Raw genomic sequence first — 20089 nt, 5'->3', positions numbered from 1 at the left:
GAAATTGAAGGCCAAGCCAAGTCCACAATTGAAAAGAGGCCTTGTATAACAAACTTTTACATCGCCTATACCTTTTATGCCACCTCGAGACAATTTGCCCACCACCAGGGCTACCCAAAGCTTATCCCTACTATGCCATTCGTGGCTTGCTGATCGTCGGTCCCCCGAACCACATCACTTAATGTTGCATGTCAACTTCATGGCACATCATGGACTATCCACACATTTACACCCTAGTAGCACCTTCACCACTGACTTGGGTGATGCGAGGATGTGTTCACCATTAGGAAGGGGGTATGTTAACTACTCCATAGGTTAACATGATTTCACTTGCTCGACCTACCATAAGGCACTTTGCTATCTTACCCACTTGAACGGGCACTTATATTTTGTAAGAAGACGCTGGAACATAAAAGTAACCTTACCTTGAGCTAAATGTCAAATAGAGAAAGTCTAAGGACTTTGTGTACATACTTGCTTAAGACTTGTAATAGTTGGCTGGACCATTTTTATGTTTGTTGGCCAGCCTAGTGTGAAAACTAGTGACTTGTATATTTATCATTTTTGAAACTAAGCAATACACAATCATTGCCTTGCAACAGAATACTTGTGAGCTCCCCTTCTTCCCTACTCTTACTTGCTTGTGCAATACACAATCATTGCCTTACAAGTATTCGTGAGCTCCCCTTTTTCCCTACTCTTACTTGCTTGTGCTCTATTGAATCTTGCATGCTTGCTAGATATATTTGTTTGTAGGTTTCCCTCTTGCATTAGATTCTTCTTTTGTGAGAGTGAGAACCATCATGAAGGCTACCTCTTTTTGCCTTCATCTATGCATAGAGAGCTTTGCCTTCACCCATTGGCAAATTAGTATTCCGGTGTAACAACATAGTGAGGACGCGCGACAGACAAGCTAGCGTACCCACATCTAGAGGTCACAATTGTGGCTCTAAGGCAAGGCCCAACGACAAATGATTCGTCAATGCTAAAGTAACATGTTCTACCCTCTTATCCCATTGGGCATAGTTGGATAGCACGGCTAGCCGACTATGTGATCCATAACCACTCAAGTGTTGGGTCTTGATGGAACGACACTTTTGGCGATCCTACTTGGGAATTGTATGACTAGGGGGGCTAGCTAGCTAAGGATGACTAATAGAAATTAGCCACTATGAATTTAGAAGCGTGGAGTTTAGGGAGAACTGAGGGGATTAGGCTGACCAATGTGAAGAGAGTAGGATCAATGTATCTAAATAGGAGATGTGGCAACGAGACGAGTAGTTCTTAGAAGCAGTGCACATGGACACCATGTGGAGGACACTTATCTAGAGCAATACGTTATCGGTGCAAGCAACCAAGACTAAGAAAAAATGGTGGTGAGCCACAACAAGAAGAATTTCAATAGAAGAAGTAGCATCAACAAGAAGTTACGACGATGAAGGCTAAAATCCAAGATCATTCAAGATAATTAAGAAGGACAAGGCAATGGTAGAGAACTACGAGAGTACAAGAATAGAGAGCAGGAAGCTCAAAGGGATGACACACAACTCCAACCAATAGCAATGGCACTAAAATACCAAAAGTTCAAGAAAAAGAGTGACGAAGATCTGGACACTCACGTCTTCTCATTCAAAATCATATTTCTAGCCATGAGAGCTCCAATAGCCTTGAAAATAGAGTTCTTTGCAACAACATTGAGTGGTGAGCTACCAATTGGTATCCACAGTATGGTTTGGATCAATTCCAGATGTTTGATGAGCTCAAGAGTGCCTTCCTAAAAAGAGATTCCAGAAGGACAAAAAGACCACATTAGTGCTGGTGAACCTACAAAGACTCACTCTAAAGAAAAGACCCATGAAAGACTATGATGCTCAGTTTAGAGCACTCTTGATGAGACTGGATCAAGTTGACAAGCCGACAACAGCTACCCTAAGCTAATGGTTTGTGGGTGGCTTTTGCGAACAACGCTCCAGATGGCAATGGCATCACCTGATTTGGAAACAAGTCCTAGCACAAGTAATGCGAGCAGAAGGATCCTGAGGGAAAACAAGAAACAACCTAAAAAAAAGTATCAAAAAGGTAAGAAGAAAGAATAACAATCCTCAATGTCAGAATATGATGAAGACACTTCGAACACATATCGAAGAAGAGTAGAAACCTGGAAGAAGCAGACAATGAATGTTCATGAGGAACTGAAGGCTGCCCTAAACAAGCTTGTCGGAGGACACGCAATGAGAAGAAGATCCGAACCGAAGACAAATGTCTGTTATACAAAGTGCAAAAATCAGGGGCACACTTAAGGAGGAGTGCAAGTTTCCCCCCTGCTTAGCTATGTGCCATCTGTATAGCAAGACCAACCACACCATTCACAACTGCTACTGTAATGCTAAGAATAAGAATCCTTGAGTAATAGAGAGAAAACGATGTCAATAACCACCATCGCAAATCAATCAAGTAGCCACGACGCCTCAAAATAACCGCCCTTATGGAAGAGGAGCTACAGATAGAAGGTTTGGCCAGAGAGGAGCAAGAACAACTTGCTACTATTGCAACATGCCTAGTTATAGACGAGAAGACGACCCTATCTAGATCAAACATCAACAAGAATTATAGGATGCAAGAGAACCGAGAAATGTAGTCCCAAGAGGATTGGATACAACTGTGAACATGGTAATGTTGATGCTACACCCGAGAGAGTGCAAGAAAAGCCCCCAAAAAGGCTAGTAGAGTGATAAGGTCACAAGGATCTAGAAAAGACATGGCAAAGAAAAAAGTTGATCTAGAAACACAACCAAAGCCAGAATAATGGGTGGGGTAGAAGAAAGTCCGCGAGCAAGTCACCAAGCTGGTGTAGAATGAAGGAGTGACTTGGACAATGCAAGAAAACCCATGCCTACAAGAGCAAGCTGTAGAAAATCCACACAAGACCACTCCGACCAAGAAGAAGGAAGAAATCAATGTAGGAAAGAGGCCACAAGGTAGCAGGAATGCATTAGATGAGAATGCAAGATAGTCAGAAAGAGCCTAGAGCCATCCGAATTGTCGAAGCCTTCTTGTAAGGGAATCTGAGTGGTGAACACGAAAGACAAGAGGCAAATGGAATTTGAACTAGAAATGGGCAAAAAAGAAGAAACTTGGAGCAAGGGGAGCCAAGCAAGTAGGAGACTAGCAAGACTCGAGTAGGGTATGGGTTGTGGGAAGACCTGGACGAAATGAGGCAAACATCACTCTAATTTAAATCCTAAACTTGGTAACTAATTACAAGCAAAAACTGCTCCAAAAGATAGTACTCGTAGATGGTGAAATTCCCAAGCATCGATACAAAGGCACCAACCACAGTCTACAAGGATATTGAGAAAACATAAGAGGACAAGTGGTATCCCAAGTAATCTTAAATGGAGGGTTTGGTTTGAACATAATGTCGGAGGGCCTAGCAAAAACGATGGGGATCACAACAATGCAACCAACACCATTTCAAGTGAGAATGACAGATCAAAGGAGAATCTGACCGGTTGGCATTGTTAGGGGAGAAGAAATAGAAATAGCAAGATGCAAATTTACTATGTCATTTATCGTCTTGAAAATGGCAAAAATATCAAGTGCCTATCCCACACTTACAGGAAGGTGGTGGCTTAGGAGCGGGACGATCAAGCACAACTAGGCAACTGACCAGATTGCCATTAGAAATGGCAAAAAGAAAGTCAAGGTGCCAGTGCAACCAAGGATAAAATAAATATGGCTATCTCACGCTTATAGGAAGGTGATGGCTTAGGAGCGGGACGATCAAGCACAACTGGGAAACTGATCGGATTTCCATTAGAAATGGCAAAAAGAAAATCAAGGTGTCAGTGCAACCAAGGATAAAATAAATATGGCTAGCCGGCCTCTACATGCAGGAGGGTTGTACCACCTTGAAGGCATAGATAGAAGATGATGAGGAAGAGAAAAACTTGAGGGAAAACCCAAACTTGCTCTCTCTATTTGAAGTAGATGTCGAATGGATCATATTTTTACGCCATAGGCCCCCAAACTTAGTAGATGAGATTGATAGCAGCCCATTTTGTGAAGTGACTTAATCAAAGAGAATCTTGGCAGACCCTTGGATGCAACAAGGTATACGCAATGGCCATGCTGGGAGAAACATAGTGATAACACTTGATTTGAAGAGTTTTAAATGTCTTCCAGACGATAAGAGAGAGGCATCTACCCATCATCTCAAGGGGAGTCACTGACGTATTGCACAAATTGATGCAACTATACCTAACCACTGGATGAATGGTACAATTTAAGATAAGTATCATCACTTGTGGCTGGGAGTTTTTTCTAGGACATGCATGCCCCTTTCCGATGGGGATTTCCAAAGCTTGATGAGGAAGAGGGCGTTGCCTTCTATTCCATTCACTTTGGGTGGTGGATGGAGAGATGTAATGTGCAGGTGATCAAATGTAGCTCAATGATCCCTCCACCAATGAGAGCAATGCATTGTTGTGGGAAGCGTTGGTATACTCACCCTTCCCTAGTGATGGTTACTCATACCTTGTGGTGCCTATGGCTATATGGTGAAAGCCCTATCAAATATCTACATTGGGACCTTGGTGAGTGGGAATGGACTAATGTGACTAACCCCACGAGGAGCGTACCCTTCGTTAGCTACACTGTGCATAACGCCAGGTTGATCATCCTTGGACAAACCCAGCGAGTTCCCACCCCTAGACCTCACTAGTAGGCATATAACATTACATCACCCATTCAGAGGAAATTCTGACAAAGACTTTGACACTCATACAAGAGTCAAATATGGCTGTTTCTACACAATGGATTGCCCACCAACCTACAGAGATCTATTTTTGGTGTGGACCCCTCTTGTCCTAGATGCCAAGATCCATCCAAGATAGTGTACCATTGCTTATGTGAGTGCAAAGGAGCACAGAGGATCTGGATATCTATAGCCTAGCTCTTGGGCAGATTGAGGAGTGATTCTATCTATATTCATTGGGGTGTTATTGCATGGTTGACTCAGTCTGGCCCATAGCTTCTCTTTGAGGGTAGGGGATAAAATCCTATTATACTTGTCCATAGGGGCATAGCTTAGAGATGTTTGGTTTAGGATTTCCCAAGATAACAGTACACCACCTCCGTTGAGTAATGACACCCGGATATTATTGCTAGTATCACGACATGGCATATTTGGAAGACCAAACGCCCATAGGCCTTCAAACGTATTCATATTTATGACACCCAATGTATTTGCAGTACATGGAGTGATATCATTCATACTCTTTTGGCCACCTCGACATGTGTAAGGGGTTCTTCTGGACGTAGTTGTTTTCGTATGTCGTACAATGCCATATCGTACGAATATTGTATAGATTTTCAAAATAAAAAATAAAAAAATACCGTAATTGTTTTCGTATGTCGTACAATGCCATATCGTACGAATACTGTATAGATTTTCAAAATAAAAAATAAAAAAATAATTAAAAAATCCATTTTTCAAAATTTTTTTGGGGGTAATGATCTTGTTTTTGCTTGTCTATGGTTGTTTGAGCTTCCTCTATACTATGATACTTACCTCCTCAACTATGCTTCTAGAGCTGCGCAAACAAACTGCACCATATTTATGAGAGAGTGGAACCAGGTATTTTCTCCTCCACTCCTACGGGGCTTTTTATGGCAGCATAGTGCCCTGGTTGAGATCTCCCTTTGTATGATTTTACATTACTTAAAAGAAAAGAAGTTTCTTTTCTAAAAAAATATATACATATATTATACAAGATCATGATTATGGATTACTATGCTTCAAAAAAGGTACATAGTCACATGCACTATTGTTGCAAACTTCCAGTTTCACTAGGAGCAGGACTCCCTTGTGAAAAACCAGCCTCAACATCATGCAAATCATGAGAAGCTCCTTCATGGAGTAGAGGTTCTGGTCGTTGTCCCTCCACTACTTCTGCCTCTTGTTCTGATGTCCCTGCAGCACGGGCTTGCTCGGCTGCCGTTCTTCTTCCCCTATACTTCTTATATTGTAAAACAAGTGCATTGCAAGCCATTGCAAGGCCGAGTCCTGAAAATGATGCCAGTAAGATTGCCACCACAGTAGGCTTCACACGTATCTGAAAAAAAAATGACTAGTCAATGAGCTTGTGCACTTTTGTGGGTTCGCATCATTATTTTGAAACATAGCAAGCAGAAGCCTTGGTCTTACAAGACAAACAACCCAAAAGAAAGCAACTGGAAACATTACATGATATACGTAACACAAAAAAGACCATGGATTTCAAGCGAGACATATAGTAACCCTTGGAAACGTTTCCACCTCATTGTTTGTTACAGCAACCCCTGAATGCTAGGGCACAGATGAAGAGAGGCAGACCCATCAATTTCCTGCTTTGCTACTAGCATTATCTGAGCTTGGCAACAACTTCGGCCAGAACTTTTCAATAACCCAACTAGCATAGAGGTAAAATGGCTGAGACAACCTTTGCTTTGAAATAGCTCACGACCATGCTTACAGAAAATGAGGAAATGGCAATGGAAATGGAAACGGAAACGGAAATTGAAACAAGAATTTCAAGGGGACTGATACACCATTTACAGTGTCCAACTCCATGTTGAGGACACTGAGTCGAAATTATTTCTTGAGAGTCAGAGCTTGCTAACACCTTTGGAAAAAAGGGGAAAGGGGGGCAGAGCAGAGAAGGTTTTGGGGGCTGGGGGACCCTTGACCTACTTAAAAATAGGTTGTTAGTTCCCGTCTCTCTACAACTTCGAAGCCACATATCCATCTGTCCCTCCTTACATCTTGTCTTCAGCACAATGGTGCCACTTGCACTTACATGTCTCAATTTAATGGCATCGAAGTACTACACTGTAAACAACAATCCCAAATTTTAGGGAAACCTCATGCAAACTAGTAGATGTTTCCACTTATTCTTGTCCTCACTCCTACAATTGTCATTGGGAATACCAGTAACCTGCATAATCCTGAGCCCATCTCAAGGCTTGGCACATATCTTGATCTTGTATTTAACAACATTTTTGCTATTCCCTCACACCTGCTACCCGAAAACGACAGGCATCACTTCCATTCCCAGCAAGGTATGTTGCCATCCACCTTGCACCTTGTTTGTGATCTCGCTTAAGCTGCATTTACTCCTTCAGATCAAAACATGAGATCACCTTCTTTATGATAATGCATTTTCGGGAGGTTGTGAGATCCACACTTGATAGCTTTTATAAAAAATTTTTTTTTCCAAAAATACATTAGAAGCGCTTTCCTTGTTTTGAACCACTCCAATTTTTGCTTCTCATTCACTTTAACAGGATAATGTGATTCATTATTTACAAAGTTGAATATCTGAATTATGTTATCATATTCACAATTAATAACGATTGTTACTGAATCAAACAATGTGGCTTAGACTTTTTATCCTTCTATTAGTTATATGAAAACCAGCCAATCAGGCTGAAGTACATGCTCAGAGCCTCCAAAAGAGGAAAAACACAGGGGAGGGTAGTCCCCTCCAAAGCTGGCTGCTCTCGGAGGGAACTAACTCATACAAGGGGGGCAGGGGCAGGGCAGGGGGGTGGGGGCACCGGTGGCGTATAGTGCCAAGTGAGGTTACCAGCACTTTCCAAAAGGAAGGGACACTGCTGCCAGGTGTGGAGGAGGGCCTCTCAACATCTCCACATGCAATCCAGCTTCCCCTACTGACCACGGAGGGTATGAATGATATCTGACCGTATGGCACGGATGGACTCCCACTGGGGGAGGGTGAGGGAGCCCTCAATGGACTTGCTCCACCGTGCCCACCAGATGCACCATGCCGCAATGCTGCTGATGATCTGCCACCGCTGACAAGTTCTAGGGGATCAGGCTACTACTGGAGAGTCGGGAGTGGGGATGGACACTATCCTGCAATGGGTGATCCTGAAGGCCTGACCGCCATTTGTCTCCTCATAGTGAAGGGCAGGTCCTTACTCCGTCATCTCCCCCCATGTGATGACGCGGGAGGAAGTCCGGGAGGTGGTGAAAAGACGAAGAATCCCGAACCTAACCTGCTGTGCTTTGGGGCAGTCCCAAAGGCAATGGCATTACGACTCCTCCAGGTGGTTGCATCTCGTGAACTGTGCGGGACAACCACCAATGGCCAGCCACGTGCCAACTCCTAAACTCCTGTGAGCTACCTGCCAGTCTCTTGCTCAGTCTTGTCCTCAGCGACAGACCACATAGGACACCGCCCCAATCCGCCTCAGCAGGCGACAGGTGAGAACAGGGGTTTCAAGGCCGGAGGCCAGGTCGGAGGTTCCTGTCGGGCAAACCCCTACGGCCTAGCCTTCATTCTAGGCTCAGCAAGAGGAGGGCCCTGGCCATTGGCAGGTAGTCTGCCACCCTAGATTTAGTTCGTGATGAGGCAGGTGGACAACGTGGCACCCCCCCACACCACCCAAGAGATTCTTGCGAGTCTTGGCTCGTCCCGAGATTCCAGTACCGGTGGTCCCCCCCCGTTGTGATTCCCCCTCCCTCTTGCGAGATCCCTCCCCCTCTTGCCATGGTTTCTCCCCCCTCCTCTCCCCCTCTTCGTATGCCTCAGTCCTCCCCCCCCCCCCCCCCCCCCTTCTCCATTCCTGATGCTCCCCTGTCACCCCTGACCCCAAGAGTCTTTAGCCCAGATTGGCCAGGTGGCGGATTCACCAATTCACGGATCCTGTGGAGATGACTATTGAAGCCTCCCCCATACCTGCACTTCTCCCCCCCTCCTCATCATGGGGGCATCCGTTGACTATGGCCTCCTCAGATGCCTTCCTGTTGAGGCGGGTGAGTTCTTTGAGATTGTGGTGCCACTCCACGTTTGTGTGGTCTTCCAGCATACTTGAGGTAGTTGAGCGGTGGTCCTCTCTTTTCCTCTCAACGTCGCCCTCGCTAGGGAGTGGGATTGCTAGTCAGCCTCCTCTGCCATTCACTCCTAGGCAGTCTCCCTAGCTCAACACCTAGGAGATAGCCGCCTGGTCAACATCGTCACACTTTTGGGCCCTGGCCCGCATGGAGTTAGCAGGCTCCTGCCTTCGATGTTGGGATGGAGACATTGACACCCGGAGCTTGGAGATGATATTGTATGTGTTCCTCCATGTGGCAGTCACTGTTCCCTTGAGGTCCTTCCTCTGCTTCCTTTATTGCAATGGATGGAGCATAGAGTAGGCATACCGTAGGGCAAGAGTGGAGTGTAGCTTTATGGAGGACAGGATCAGGGATCACTTGACCCGCATCTGGCCCCGGTGAGACTGATTATTCCCCCTCCAAACCGACCCCGAAGACCCTCCATGAAGAGGGTTTCCTGAGCAGCCCCCCCCCCTCAAAGTTATACGGATTGTCTCTTGGAAAGTTCAGGGGATGGGGGGCTTCCAGCGCAGAAGAGGAGTGCTTCTCCAAGAGCTTCATAGAGCGTGTGTAGGAGGCCTAGTTGATCTTTTGTTCCTGCAGGAACATCACCTTTCGACAGGGCGTAACCGCAAATGCGGGAAGATTTTGCCCGGACGCAACCATACGTTTTGGTCCGCACCTTCTGACCCTGAGGGGAATGAGGGAGGGGTGTGCATCTCGGTTGGTGATGAGCAGATGTTTCCATCGGTACTGGATTTAGGCATCATTGTTCAGGGGAGGGAGCAATGGATTATTGTCAGGGTTGGGGAGGACCGGGTGGGTTTCCTCAACATTTATGCCCCCAATAGGGTGGCGAGGCGGACTGAGTTCTGGGCCCAGGTGAGACACGCTCTTGCCTAGGCTGATTTTTGGTGCACAATTGGAGATTTTAACATGTTGGAGGACCCAAAGGATAGGCAGGGAGGAGGCTTGGATACGATCACTGGGAGTGAGTACACGGCCTAGGAGGAGCTGGTCCTGTCCCTAAGAGAACATGATCCTTGGCACTTACCGAAGTTTGGCCAAACGCTAGGAAGCCTTCGCTTTCCCACTTTAGATCAGAGGTTGCAGGGACCGAACCTCTCGCACATTGATAGATTTTATGTGGATGAGTGGGCTTGTAAGCAGAGGTGGTTTGGTTGGTATTCTTGCAAGCACCACGTTGTTAGATCATTCGCCAGTTTTACTCTCCTGGAGGATGCTTGGAGACTTAAGAGGGTCATGAGAGTGTTCCAATTCCTGAGAGCTTGGTCCAGGACCCTAAGATCGCCAAAAGAGTGGAAGACATTTGGGAGTCTCTCACTTTTAGACTGGGAGGGGCGAGGAGCGACCATGCTCGACTATGGGCTTCAGGAGATCGTCAAAAGAGTCGAAGAGATTTGGGAGTCTCACACTTTTAGACTGGGAGGAGCGACCGTGATCGACTATGGGATTTAGGAGATCAGCACCCTTTTATAGAGTGCAGCTAAGGACCGACTCACTAGGTTGAGAAAGCAGGAGAGGCATCTCCGTAGGGGGCTAGCCTCCCTCAAGCGGCTGCAGGAGCAGGCCCGAGACAGTTCATGGGTAGTGTCAGTTGGAGGCGACCCGCACAAAGATTTTTTTTGATCGATTGAGGAGTGGAGGGTGGGGTCTTGATACCATGCCAGGGCCTCCTTTTGGACTCATGCAGGGGATAGAGTCACCTTGATTTCTTTGAGATAGCAGGCCCTCACCATTGCAGAGATGGGGTCCGGAGATTAAGGAGCCCATACGGTACCATTGAGATGGATCCCCCCCTCCCCTGGTTCGGGCCATATCCACAGATTTCTTCAAAAGTCTTCTTTCAGCAGAATCAGAGCAGATCCCCTCACACCCTCAGGCGGAGGAGGTGAGAGAGTCCGACAGCATACACAGGAGGTGGTGCCCCCAGGCCTCTGGGCCCTTTTGTGCTCCCCATTCTCTCTTACCGAGTTGCATGATTTGCTCCGTGGGTGCCCTTCCACGGGGCAAGTGCCCTAGAGAGGATGGCTTGTTTTTTGTCTTTCTCTTCCTGCGTTATTGGGATCTCATGGGAGACGGTTTCATGGCTGCCTTCAATGAGATCATGGTGTGAGGTCAAACGCCGGAGACACTCTCTGAGGGGCTGATTTACTTGATTCTGAAGGACGGTGGTGACTGTTTGGAGATTTGGCAGTGGCAACCCATCACCCTCTTAGGATATGCTGACAAAATCCTTGCCAAAGCCATCAGCCATTGCCTGCAGCGGCCAGCCTCATCACCTTGACCTAATCCATGGAACCCAAACCGGCTCATCGAGGATAGGAGCATTGTGAATAACATCTTCACCTTTTGGGAGGTAACTATTGCAGCCAGACTTCGCAGGGAGGACATGTATGTTCTTTTGGATTTTGAGAAGACCTATGATAGGGTTGATTGGGCTTTTCTGGAGGTCGCCATGCTCATGATGGGATTTCTGATTAGAGGCATCTCCGCTCTATATTTGGTAGCTCATAGTTAGGTCCTCATCCATGGGGCCTTGGGGGACAGGTTTCCGATCTCCAGATCAGTCAGACAACAGGGATGCCCCCTTCCTTTTCCTCTTCATGGAGGAGGTGATGAGTAGCTTTCTCTCCACTAGGAGACAGGACTCCAGGGTCTCCGCCTCCCCATTAGATCCCAGAAGCAGTTACTTGACTCGGAGTTTTGTTACACAGGTTTCTGGCCTGGATCTTCACCCACCTCGGTTTGGCATCCGGTTGAGTCCTTTGAGTGGATCCCCAAGGGCACCCCAATCAAATACCTCGGGTGTCAAGTAGGGATTGACATCTCAGCCAAGTAGCAGCTTGCCCCCCTTCTTCTAAACATTTGGAAGAAACTCTTGTACTGGAGCACCGCCCACCTCTGCCTCACCGGCCGCATGATTATGGCCAACCATGTACTCTTGCCACTTGGACACCATGTGGTACATCACTTCTTGCTGGCCCCATGCAGCGACTAATCCAGCTCTCATTTTCTCAGTTGGATGCCATGGACGTCTGACCCTTTCTCCAGCAGAGGACTTTAGTGGTGGATCACTTCAGAGGGTCCAGATCATCGGCTTCCATGAGCACCACTGGCACATTGACACCCTAGCGCAGGTAGCTCGCGATAGGTCCTGGAGACTCTGGCTCTGGGAGGGCCGACCCTTGACCCGGATTTAGTGGAACCCAGGCGAGTGGGAGTGGACAGACCCCTTTAGCCCAAAGAGCTCAACCACCCCTTTTTCCACTACTCGGTGAGGCTAGGCCACCGGATCTAGATGCACAAGATTGACGGTACTCCCGCTTCAGTAGACTACTGGTTCTCCCAGGGCATCTCACCTAGTTTCCTCAGGTGGCCCATCTACTTGTAGATGAAACACTGGCCTGGGAGACCCTAAACCTGCTAAAGAATTGGGTCGCTTTGGAGGCTCGGGAGCGCAATAACCGGCGGGAGACCGCTTCCACAACTCCGGAAGGGAAGGAGAACTGCCCATTGATTTGATCGATTCGACGATCGATAGGATAGGTTTTGGAGTTGCTGCATGTAATGAAGGGGGCTTGGCCCTTGGGCATGAGCTAGAGCCTTGGGCATGGTTTGGACATAAGGAAAGCCCACGGTCATGGATATGGCCGTGCAAGTGTGGGGGCCCAACATTAATAAAGTGTGAAAAGGTGGGCAAGTATATAAGTGAACTAATTGTAATTAGGGATAGCTAATCATTTTTACTAATCAAATCATACTTTCTTGGAGCTAAAAGCTTTCCATGGCTATAGTGGTACTCCCTTGAGTGCATATGGTACTCCATTATGAGTGCATCTTTCTCTCTCTCTTTCTCCATCACTACAGTGGTATCAGAGCTAGCTTTGATCTCTTTCTTTCTTTTTGCCAAGGCTTTTGGTTGAAACCCTAATTTCATCTCAAGCTTGATAAATCCTAAATCTCAAGCATGGCTTCAAGACATCCTGAGATCCTTGCTCTAGATTGGTGTAGGATGGATTAGATGCAAAAAGCCCCATGATTTGAGTCTAGTATTGCATCTTCTTTACAATCATACTCAGTAAACTCTAGCCACTAATCCTGAAGCCCTAGCTTGTAGATCTCTGTTATCGTCTGAATTTCTCGTAACCCTAGCCAGAAGACCTCTGGTTTTCTGTGATTTTGAAATCTAAGCCCTCTGATCTCTGGTTTTTTTTTTTGTGTTTCTGGAAACCTTAAGCATCAGACCTCTGGTTTTTTGCGTATCCTAGTTATTGCAAGCTCCATCGCCTCCATTGACATCGATTGTCTAGCAACCAGCGGGCGGTAGCTATTGTTCTTTGCAGCTAAGCATCCAACACCATCACAGCCATGTTTGGCCGGACTCCCAAGAAGAGCAACAACACCAGGTACTATGAGATTCTGGGGGTCTCCAAGAACGCCTCTGCAGATGAGCTCAAGAAAGCCTACATGAAGCTTACTGGAAAAGAAACCATCGCTACAAACCTTCTGTGCATAAACCGGATGTTCTCATAGCAGCCTTTTAGCCTCTTCACATGCATTTTCGCTAGCCTTCACCATCCTCCTTACGAACGGCTTATTCCTTGGCTACATGCCTTTGGCAGAAATGGCTATCTACTCAGAATACAGAGACAAAACCTTAAATCTCTGTTGTGATGATATCCTAATCTGCCGTGTGATCAACCTGAAATGCGTGGCAGCTCTTGTGGCAAAAACCCTGGGCGAGCACACCTTGGCGAGACTCTTGGAAACTCCGAAGCTGGCTGTCTGCAGAACAATTAAGGTGAAAGGAAGCTGTGATAGCGCCTCTACAAAATGTTTGCAAAGTTGTCTGAAGGTGATCCAAACGATGTGGCTGGCCATATATGCAAAGATTCATTGAAGGCGATTCAAGGTCAACTGGGAACAAATTCAGACAGGTGTTGAATGTTGGAAATTATTTAATCCCCAGATGGACTTTCCCATGCACATTCATGCTTGTATCTAGCTCCATATGAAGCCCTGCATATGCATCTAGGCACTACATATTTTTTCCCCTAATTTTAGACATTATTTCAGATTTTTTTTGCATTGTCGGCCAGTCCACTGATTTGCTACTGGCCGACCAGCTCCTCTCCCACCTATATATAGGTGGCTACGCTTAGCATCATTATTATCTCTCTTTTCAGCTTCTGCAGTGATAGGTAACATCTACGGGACCTCCCTCAGGCTGCACCACGTGATGTACTACCTTTTCTGGTGATATTCAGAAGTGATCTTATTTTCTCCTTTATGCTTGCTGTCCATATACAGTGTTGTACAGTTCTTGCAACATTTCTTTATGGGTATCACAGCATAGTACCCATTCTTTCATGGTTTCAGAGCGGGAAACATCTACAGGGACCTGCGTTTTCTATTCCCATGCTACTGTTGACTGTTTACAGCATATAGGAGCTGTTCACTAGCTGCGTTTTCTTCATCAATAACCTGCGTTTTCCTGTGGAGCTGCGTTTTCACTCGGGACTGCCTCAAGTGCTGCAATTTCTTTCTATAGAGCTGCTTTACAGCCTTTACCATAGGAGAGTCATTCTTTTCTCTTCTCTTTCTGGTTCCCTCTCACCCACCCTCTCTTATAGTCTTTCTAAAGGAGGCTTGGGCTCTTGGAGGTGATGGCTTCTGGGGATCACTATTCTCCCCTCTTCTTCTCTTCCCCTCTCATCCCTTTGGATGAGTATCTTCCTTCCCTTGTGCTGTTTCATGCTGATGCTATTATTGCAGATTTTCTCCTCTCTTTCAGAGGAGGATAGTGGTTCTTCTACAGAGCAGGTGGATGATTTTGTTGAGATATCCTCACATATTCTGGAGCTTCCTACTTTGGCGGCTTCTCTCCTGGCAGTTGCTTCTCCTTCTTATGTTTCAGAGGAGGCATCTTCCACTATCTTGGAGCCTGTTCCTACTTCGAACCTGGCAAATTCAGCTATCACTGATGATCAGTTTCTTCCAGTGGTTGTTTCAGTTTCTTCTTCTTCAGAGGAGGAGTCTACTTCGGTCCTGATACTTGTTGCAGATGCAGAGGAGGTACCACATTTTTCGGAGCTATCTATGGTTCCATCTCCTGAGGGCTTCTACCTCCAGATTGATCATGTTGTTTCGTCTTCGATATCTTCTCGATCTTCTCGTGGCTTCTTCCGAAGACCTTCTCGGTATTCAGATGTACCATATCTTCGCAAGCTTTGTGCCTTTTATGAGGAGGTTGTTCCTTCAGACTCTTTGGAGGATTTTTTGCAACGTACCGGACCATCTGGTGCTGAAGAGGAGGTGTTGGAAATTATTTCATCCCCAGATGGACTTTCCCATGCACATTCATGCTTGTATTTGGCTCCATATGAAGCCCTGCATATGCATCTAGGCACTACATATTTTTTTGCCTATTTTTAAATATTATTTCAGATTTTTTTTGCATTGTCGGCCAATCCACTCATTTGCTACTCGCTGACCAGCTCCTCTCCCACCTACATATAGGTGGCTAGGCTTAGCATCATTATTATCTCTCTTTTCAGCTTCTGCAGTGATAGGCAGCATCTACGGGACCTCCCTCATGCTGCTCCACGTGATGTACTACCTTTTCTGGTGATATTCAACAGTGATCTTCTTTTCTCCTTTATGCTTGCTGTCCATATACAGTGTTGTATGGTTCTTGCAGCATTTCTTTATGGGTATCACAGCATAGTACCCATTCTTTCATTGAAAAACAGGCTGGTTAACTAGTTTGGAGATAAGGTAAGATCCATGGCTATGTTGCCCTTGGTCTATTAGAGCTTACTCAATAATGATGGTTATGGAGTGAAGACAAAGGGCTGAAGTGCTGTCCATGAAAACAGTAAATTGTGGCTTCACGTTAGTGCCAAAGCTTGGCCTAAAGCAAGCACATACATGTGCCTACATGATCTTATGATTGCATTGACCTTTGGGAGCTTAGGTTTGAAAATCATGAGTTTTGTTAAGCCTTCAAGCATCTTAAGCAGGCCTTGATGTTTACATGATGCATATGTGAAGTAAGAGAAGTGTGGGGCTATTTCTTGCAAATCTTTTGCCTTTTGATTCACATGATGTTGGATGCTACTTGGATGTCGGTTTGAGGTGATTTGGTGTATTGGAGCTACTATGGTGATTGGAGGAAAGCATGAGTACATGCTCATTGTAATTGATAAAATGATAGAGGCATGAGTCATGCTAAACACATTGTAAGTGCTCCTACCTTTCTTTTTGAAGCTTACATTCACATCCACCTCACTTTGTAATCTCACTTCAATTTCCTAGCATCTAATATGTGTGTGAGGATACCTCGGACATTGGAGGAGAGGCACATGGGGAGCATGGCTTGAACTTTCCTTGTCATGAGTGCTTTTGGAAAAGCAGCAAGAAGGGTGATTAGGTACATTGGATGTAAAGATATGGCCCCAACTTGTGCCTAGATTCGGACTAGGTACGAGAGTGAGAAGGCTTGGCCAAGAGATCGGCAAGCATAAAGCGCTCCTCTAACATACAACTTGGCTACATTGCAAGCATGTAGAGGCTATGGAAGCCAAATGATACTTGATTGGGTATGTCGTGGACACCTGGAGGTGATCAAAGCATGTGAGTTACATTGGCAAGTGAATGCTTGTGGTTGTGAATACTTGGGACATTGCTCATGAATGGACATTGGGCAAATGCTAATGGATTGCTATTGAGATTTGGTCCGTTTTGCGGGGAGATTATGCCCAAATTTTTGTGGTTTGCCTACACTCTGCAATGAATACAAAAGTGCAATTCAGTCCCAAACCACTCAAGATCTCTCAAGGGAATTGAGAAGCCTTGAAAGGGCATCTTAAGGCAAATCTAACAAGCCCTCAAGTGGTCGATTTGAACACCGATTTAGGGCGCAAAGGGGCTAGTTTGGTCAGACTTAGAGCTCTAATTTAATCCAAAACAGTGTAGACTGAATTCAAGGTATTTACATAGCTTAAGAGCACTACGTAAGAGCTTCCAAAAGAGCCAACAAACTCTCGATTCCGTTACCGTTTGGGTGGTCAAACTCACATAGTTGACTTTCATCTAAAAATCAAAACAGAGAGATATAGGGGTGCTCAAAGTGATAATTCAGGGTGGCAAGAGTGTTCCTCTTATCAAGAGGAATGCGGAAAACTAAAGAACTCCCAATTTTGGTTGCTGTTTGTCCTACTAACCACTTGGTAGCATGGGAAACCGTGGAAGGCCATCGAAAGATCAAGCACAAGTGTCCATGGGGGGGAATGAAGTTCAAGATGTTGGAAAAGAGGGGGTTAGTGATGGATTGGCACGTGGTCAATATCCCATTGGGAGATGCACACGATCAAAATATGGCACCTCATTCCGTTTTTTTAACATGGGCAAAACTCAAGGGCAATGCAACAAGAAAGGGTACCTCTACATGACATTAGTGGGCAAATAGTGAATGAAGGCATACCTGTGCACACTAGTGGACATGATTAAATCTCATTGGGGAACATCACCTCTCACCGATGCAATCAAGGATGCACAAAGATATGCCCAAAAGGAGGCGCTCTACATTAGTAGTGAGCTCGTGCGTCAAGGCAATGAGAATGCCAAGTTGATGCATCAAATAGTGAATAAGATGGATGAAAGGTTTGCAACTCTTGAAGACCAGATTTTAGGTGTGCAAAAGGGTGTGAACAGATTTGACCATGCACCAAATCCACATGGGAATCTTGGTGGTATGCAAGGAAAGTCAAATGTGCCTTCAAGAGATCATCAAGGTGGACATGCTTTGGTTTCTAGGCTTGAAAAGTAGCCCGCAGCTTTGGATCCCATGGAGGGCTCTTCAAGGGGTGTACACAATGTGAGTGGGAGAATCATGGATGGAGTATTGAGGGGTTCATGGGACATACCACACACTACCCATGGACGTACTACATTGGAGTCACCAAGGGTCAAAGATGTGAAGGACAAAATTACACTTCCCAAAGTTCAAAGAGGTGAACACAACCACCGAAGAATTGGAGGAATGGATTAGCAAGATGGAGATGTACTTTGCATTGTATCCCTGTAAGCCGATGGACAATGATCAATTTGTCGTGTTGCATTTGGAAGATTATGCCCATTCATGGTGGTGGTTTACTCAACATGGGGGTATACACTTTGACACTTGGGAGGCATTCAAGGACGCCATGTTTCAAAATTTCACATCTCCATTGGAACAAGCTTTATTGGTGGGACAATGGTACAATTTGGAGCAAAAGGGGAGTTCCGTGTCAAGGAGTATAGTAACCAATTTAGAAAGCTCTCCATGTTTGTTGGGGGAATGAATCAGTACAACAAAATGGTGAAATACATACATGGATTGCAATCATCACTTGGGGTTGATGTGAAGGCTCAAAGACCCCAAACTTTGCAAGGTGCCATGTATTATGCGGAGGTCTTTGAATCTAAGTATAAGACGGGTGCTGCCAATAGATAAAATGCAGGGACAACTAAACAATATACTTTCAACTCAAATTCAGTCAAATGGCCAACTTCTACCTCTATTACACCTTATGTATCTCGTGCAAGCTTCACTCCAACCTCTACTCCCATACCACAATATCCTAGTGTGTATGGTCAGCTAAAGAATGTGAAATGGAGTGGTTCTATGGCCAAACCTCCACCCAAAAGTGATGCTAAAACCTCTTCCCTTCAAGGCAAGGTGATTAAGCAATTGACATAAGTGGAGATGAATGAGAAGAGGAAGAAAGAGGTTTGTTTTCTATGCAATGAGAAATAGTCCCGAGCATAAAAAGATATGCAAGGCAAAAAAGGTACGAGCTAACATGATCTATGAGGTGGTTGAAGATGAAGAGGCACCTTTGGAATACATGGATGAGATTGAATTTCAAGATTGTGCTAATGATGTGATGGAGGAGCCTACTCTTGACTCTTCTCAAGAGTTTCCATTTGAACCGGGTGGAGAGGATTGGAAAGAAGGTAAAATGAAAGAAAGGACAACCATGCTATGTGCCGTTTCACAAGAAGCTTAAGCGGAATGCAAAGGTTCCAACACTTTGAGGCTCGTGGAGAAGATTGGAGAAAGATTAATCCACATACTTGTTGATTCGGGGAGCATACATAGTTTTGTGAACTCTAAATCAATAAATTCTTTGAGACTATGCCCACGGGAGATGATGAGGCTTCTAAAAGTGGAGGTTGCAAACGGACAGCATGAGCTGAGCAAGAGTTAGGTTGCAACAAGGATTTCTTTGTCTTCCGAATATGCCTATGATGCCCGTTTGATTGTGCTTGACATGGGACCCATTGATGTGGTGCTTGGATGCGATTGGTAGCTTGCACACTTTGGGTAGGTTTTCAATGGATTTGAAGCACGTGAAAATGTGGTTTATGTATGAAGGCAAAGAGCTATGTTTGGATGGAATTTGCAACCATGCATTAATCTTGGTGTCTATGAAGCAAATGAAGAGAGAGTTGAAGAGCTTATGCCTTGTTTACATGCTACAACTCACTCTTCAAGAAGAGGACAATGGGCTGCAAATGCATGAAGGGATGTATGCCTTGTTGCAAGAGTACAAAGATGTGTTTGAGGCACCAAAATGCTTGCCACCTACTAGAGAAGTTGACCATGCCATAGAGCTTGAGAAGGATGCAAAACCAATCAATAAGCCTCTTAACATGCTTTCAAAGGTTGAGCGGAGGAGGTGGCAAAGCAAGTGAAGAAACTTCTGGAAATGAGGTTCATACAACTAAGCCAATCACCCTTCGCCTCAACCATTTTTTTGGTGAAGAAAAAGAATGGATCTTATAGAATGTGCATCGATTATAGGGATCTTAACAAGATCACTATAAAGAATCGATATTCCATTCCAAGGATTGATGATTTACTTGATGAGTTGAAAGGAGCAAAATATTCCTCCAAGATAGATCTCAAGTCCAGGTATCATCAAATAAAGATGAAAGAAGGAGATGAGTTTAAGACGGCATTCCGCACTGAACAGGGTCTATTTCAATTCATGGTTATGCCTTTTGGTTTACCAAATGTTGCAGCCACATTTCAAGCTCTTATGAACAAAGTTTTAAAGCCATTTTATCTTCTTTGATGACATACTTGTGTATATAGCAAGTCAAAGGAAGAGCACTTGATGCATGTGGAGCAAGTGT

At 45.3% G+C, this 20089-nt stretch overlaps 1 protein-coding gene across 4 annotated transcripts in view; it reads right to left on the bottom strand.

Annotated features, from left to right (window-relative positions):
- Positions 1 to 5737: 5737 nt before the first annotated feature.
- Positions 5738 to 20089, bottom strand: part of LOC147640517 (uncharacterized) — a 73345-nt gene continuing 58993 nt past the window's right edge. For all 4 annotated transcript variants that reach the window (XM_086781533.1, XM_086781506.1, XM_086781523.1 and 1 more), the window contains exon 8: positions 5738 to 6116. In XM_086781533.1, coding sequence (XP_086637659.1) covers positions 5826 to 6116 — 291 coding nt within the window. In that variant the 3' untranslated portion in view covers positions 5738 to 5825. The remainder of the gene's footprint in view (positions 6117 to 20089) is intronic.

This window comes from Cibotium barometz, chromosome 3 (assembly GCF_041138505.1).
Source record: "Cibotium barometz isolate CiBa-2024 chromosome 3, ASM4113850v1, whole genome shotgun sequence".
Classification (NCBI taxonomy): domain Eukaryota; kingdom Viridiplantae; phylum Streptophyta; class Polypodiopsida; order Cyatheales; family Cibotiaceae; genus Cibotium; species Cibotium barometz.
This window is presented reverse-complemented; position numbering and strand designations above follow the sequence as displayed.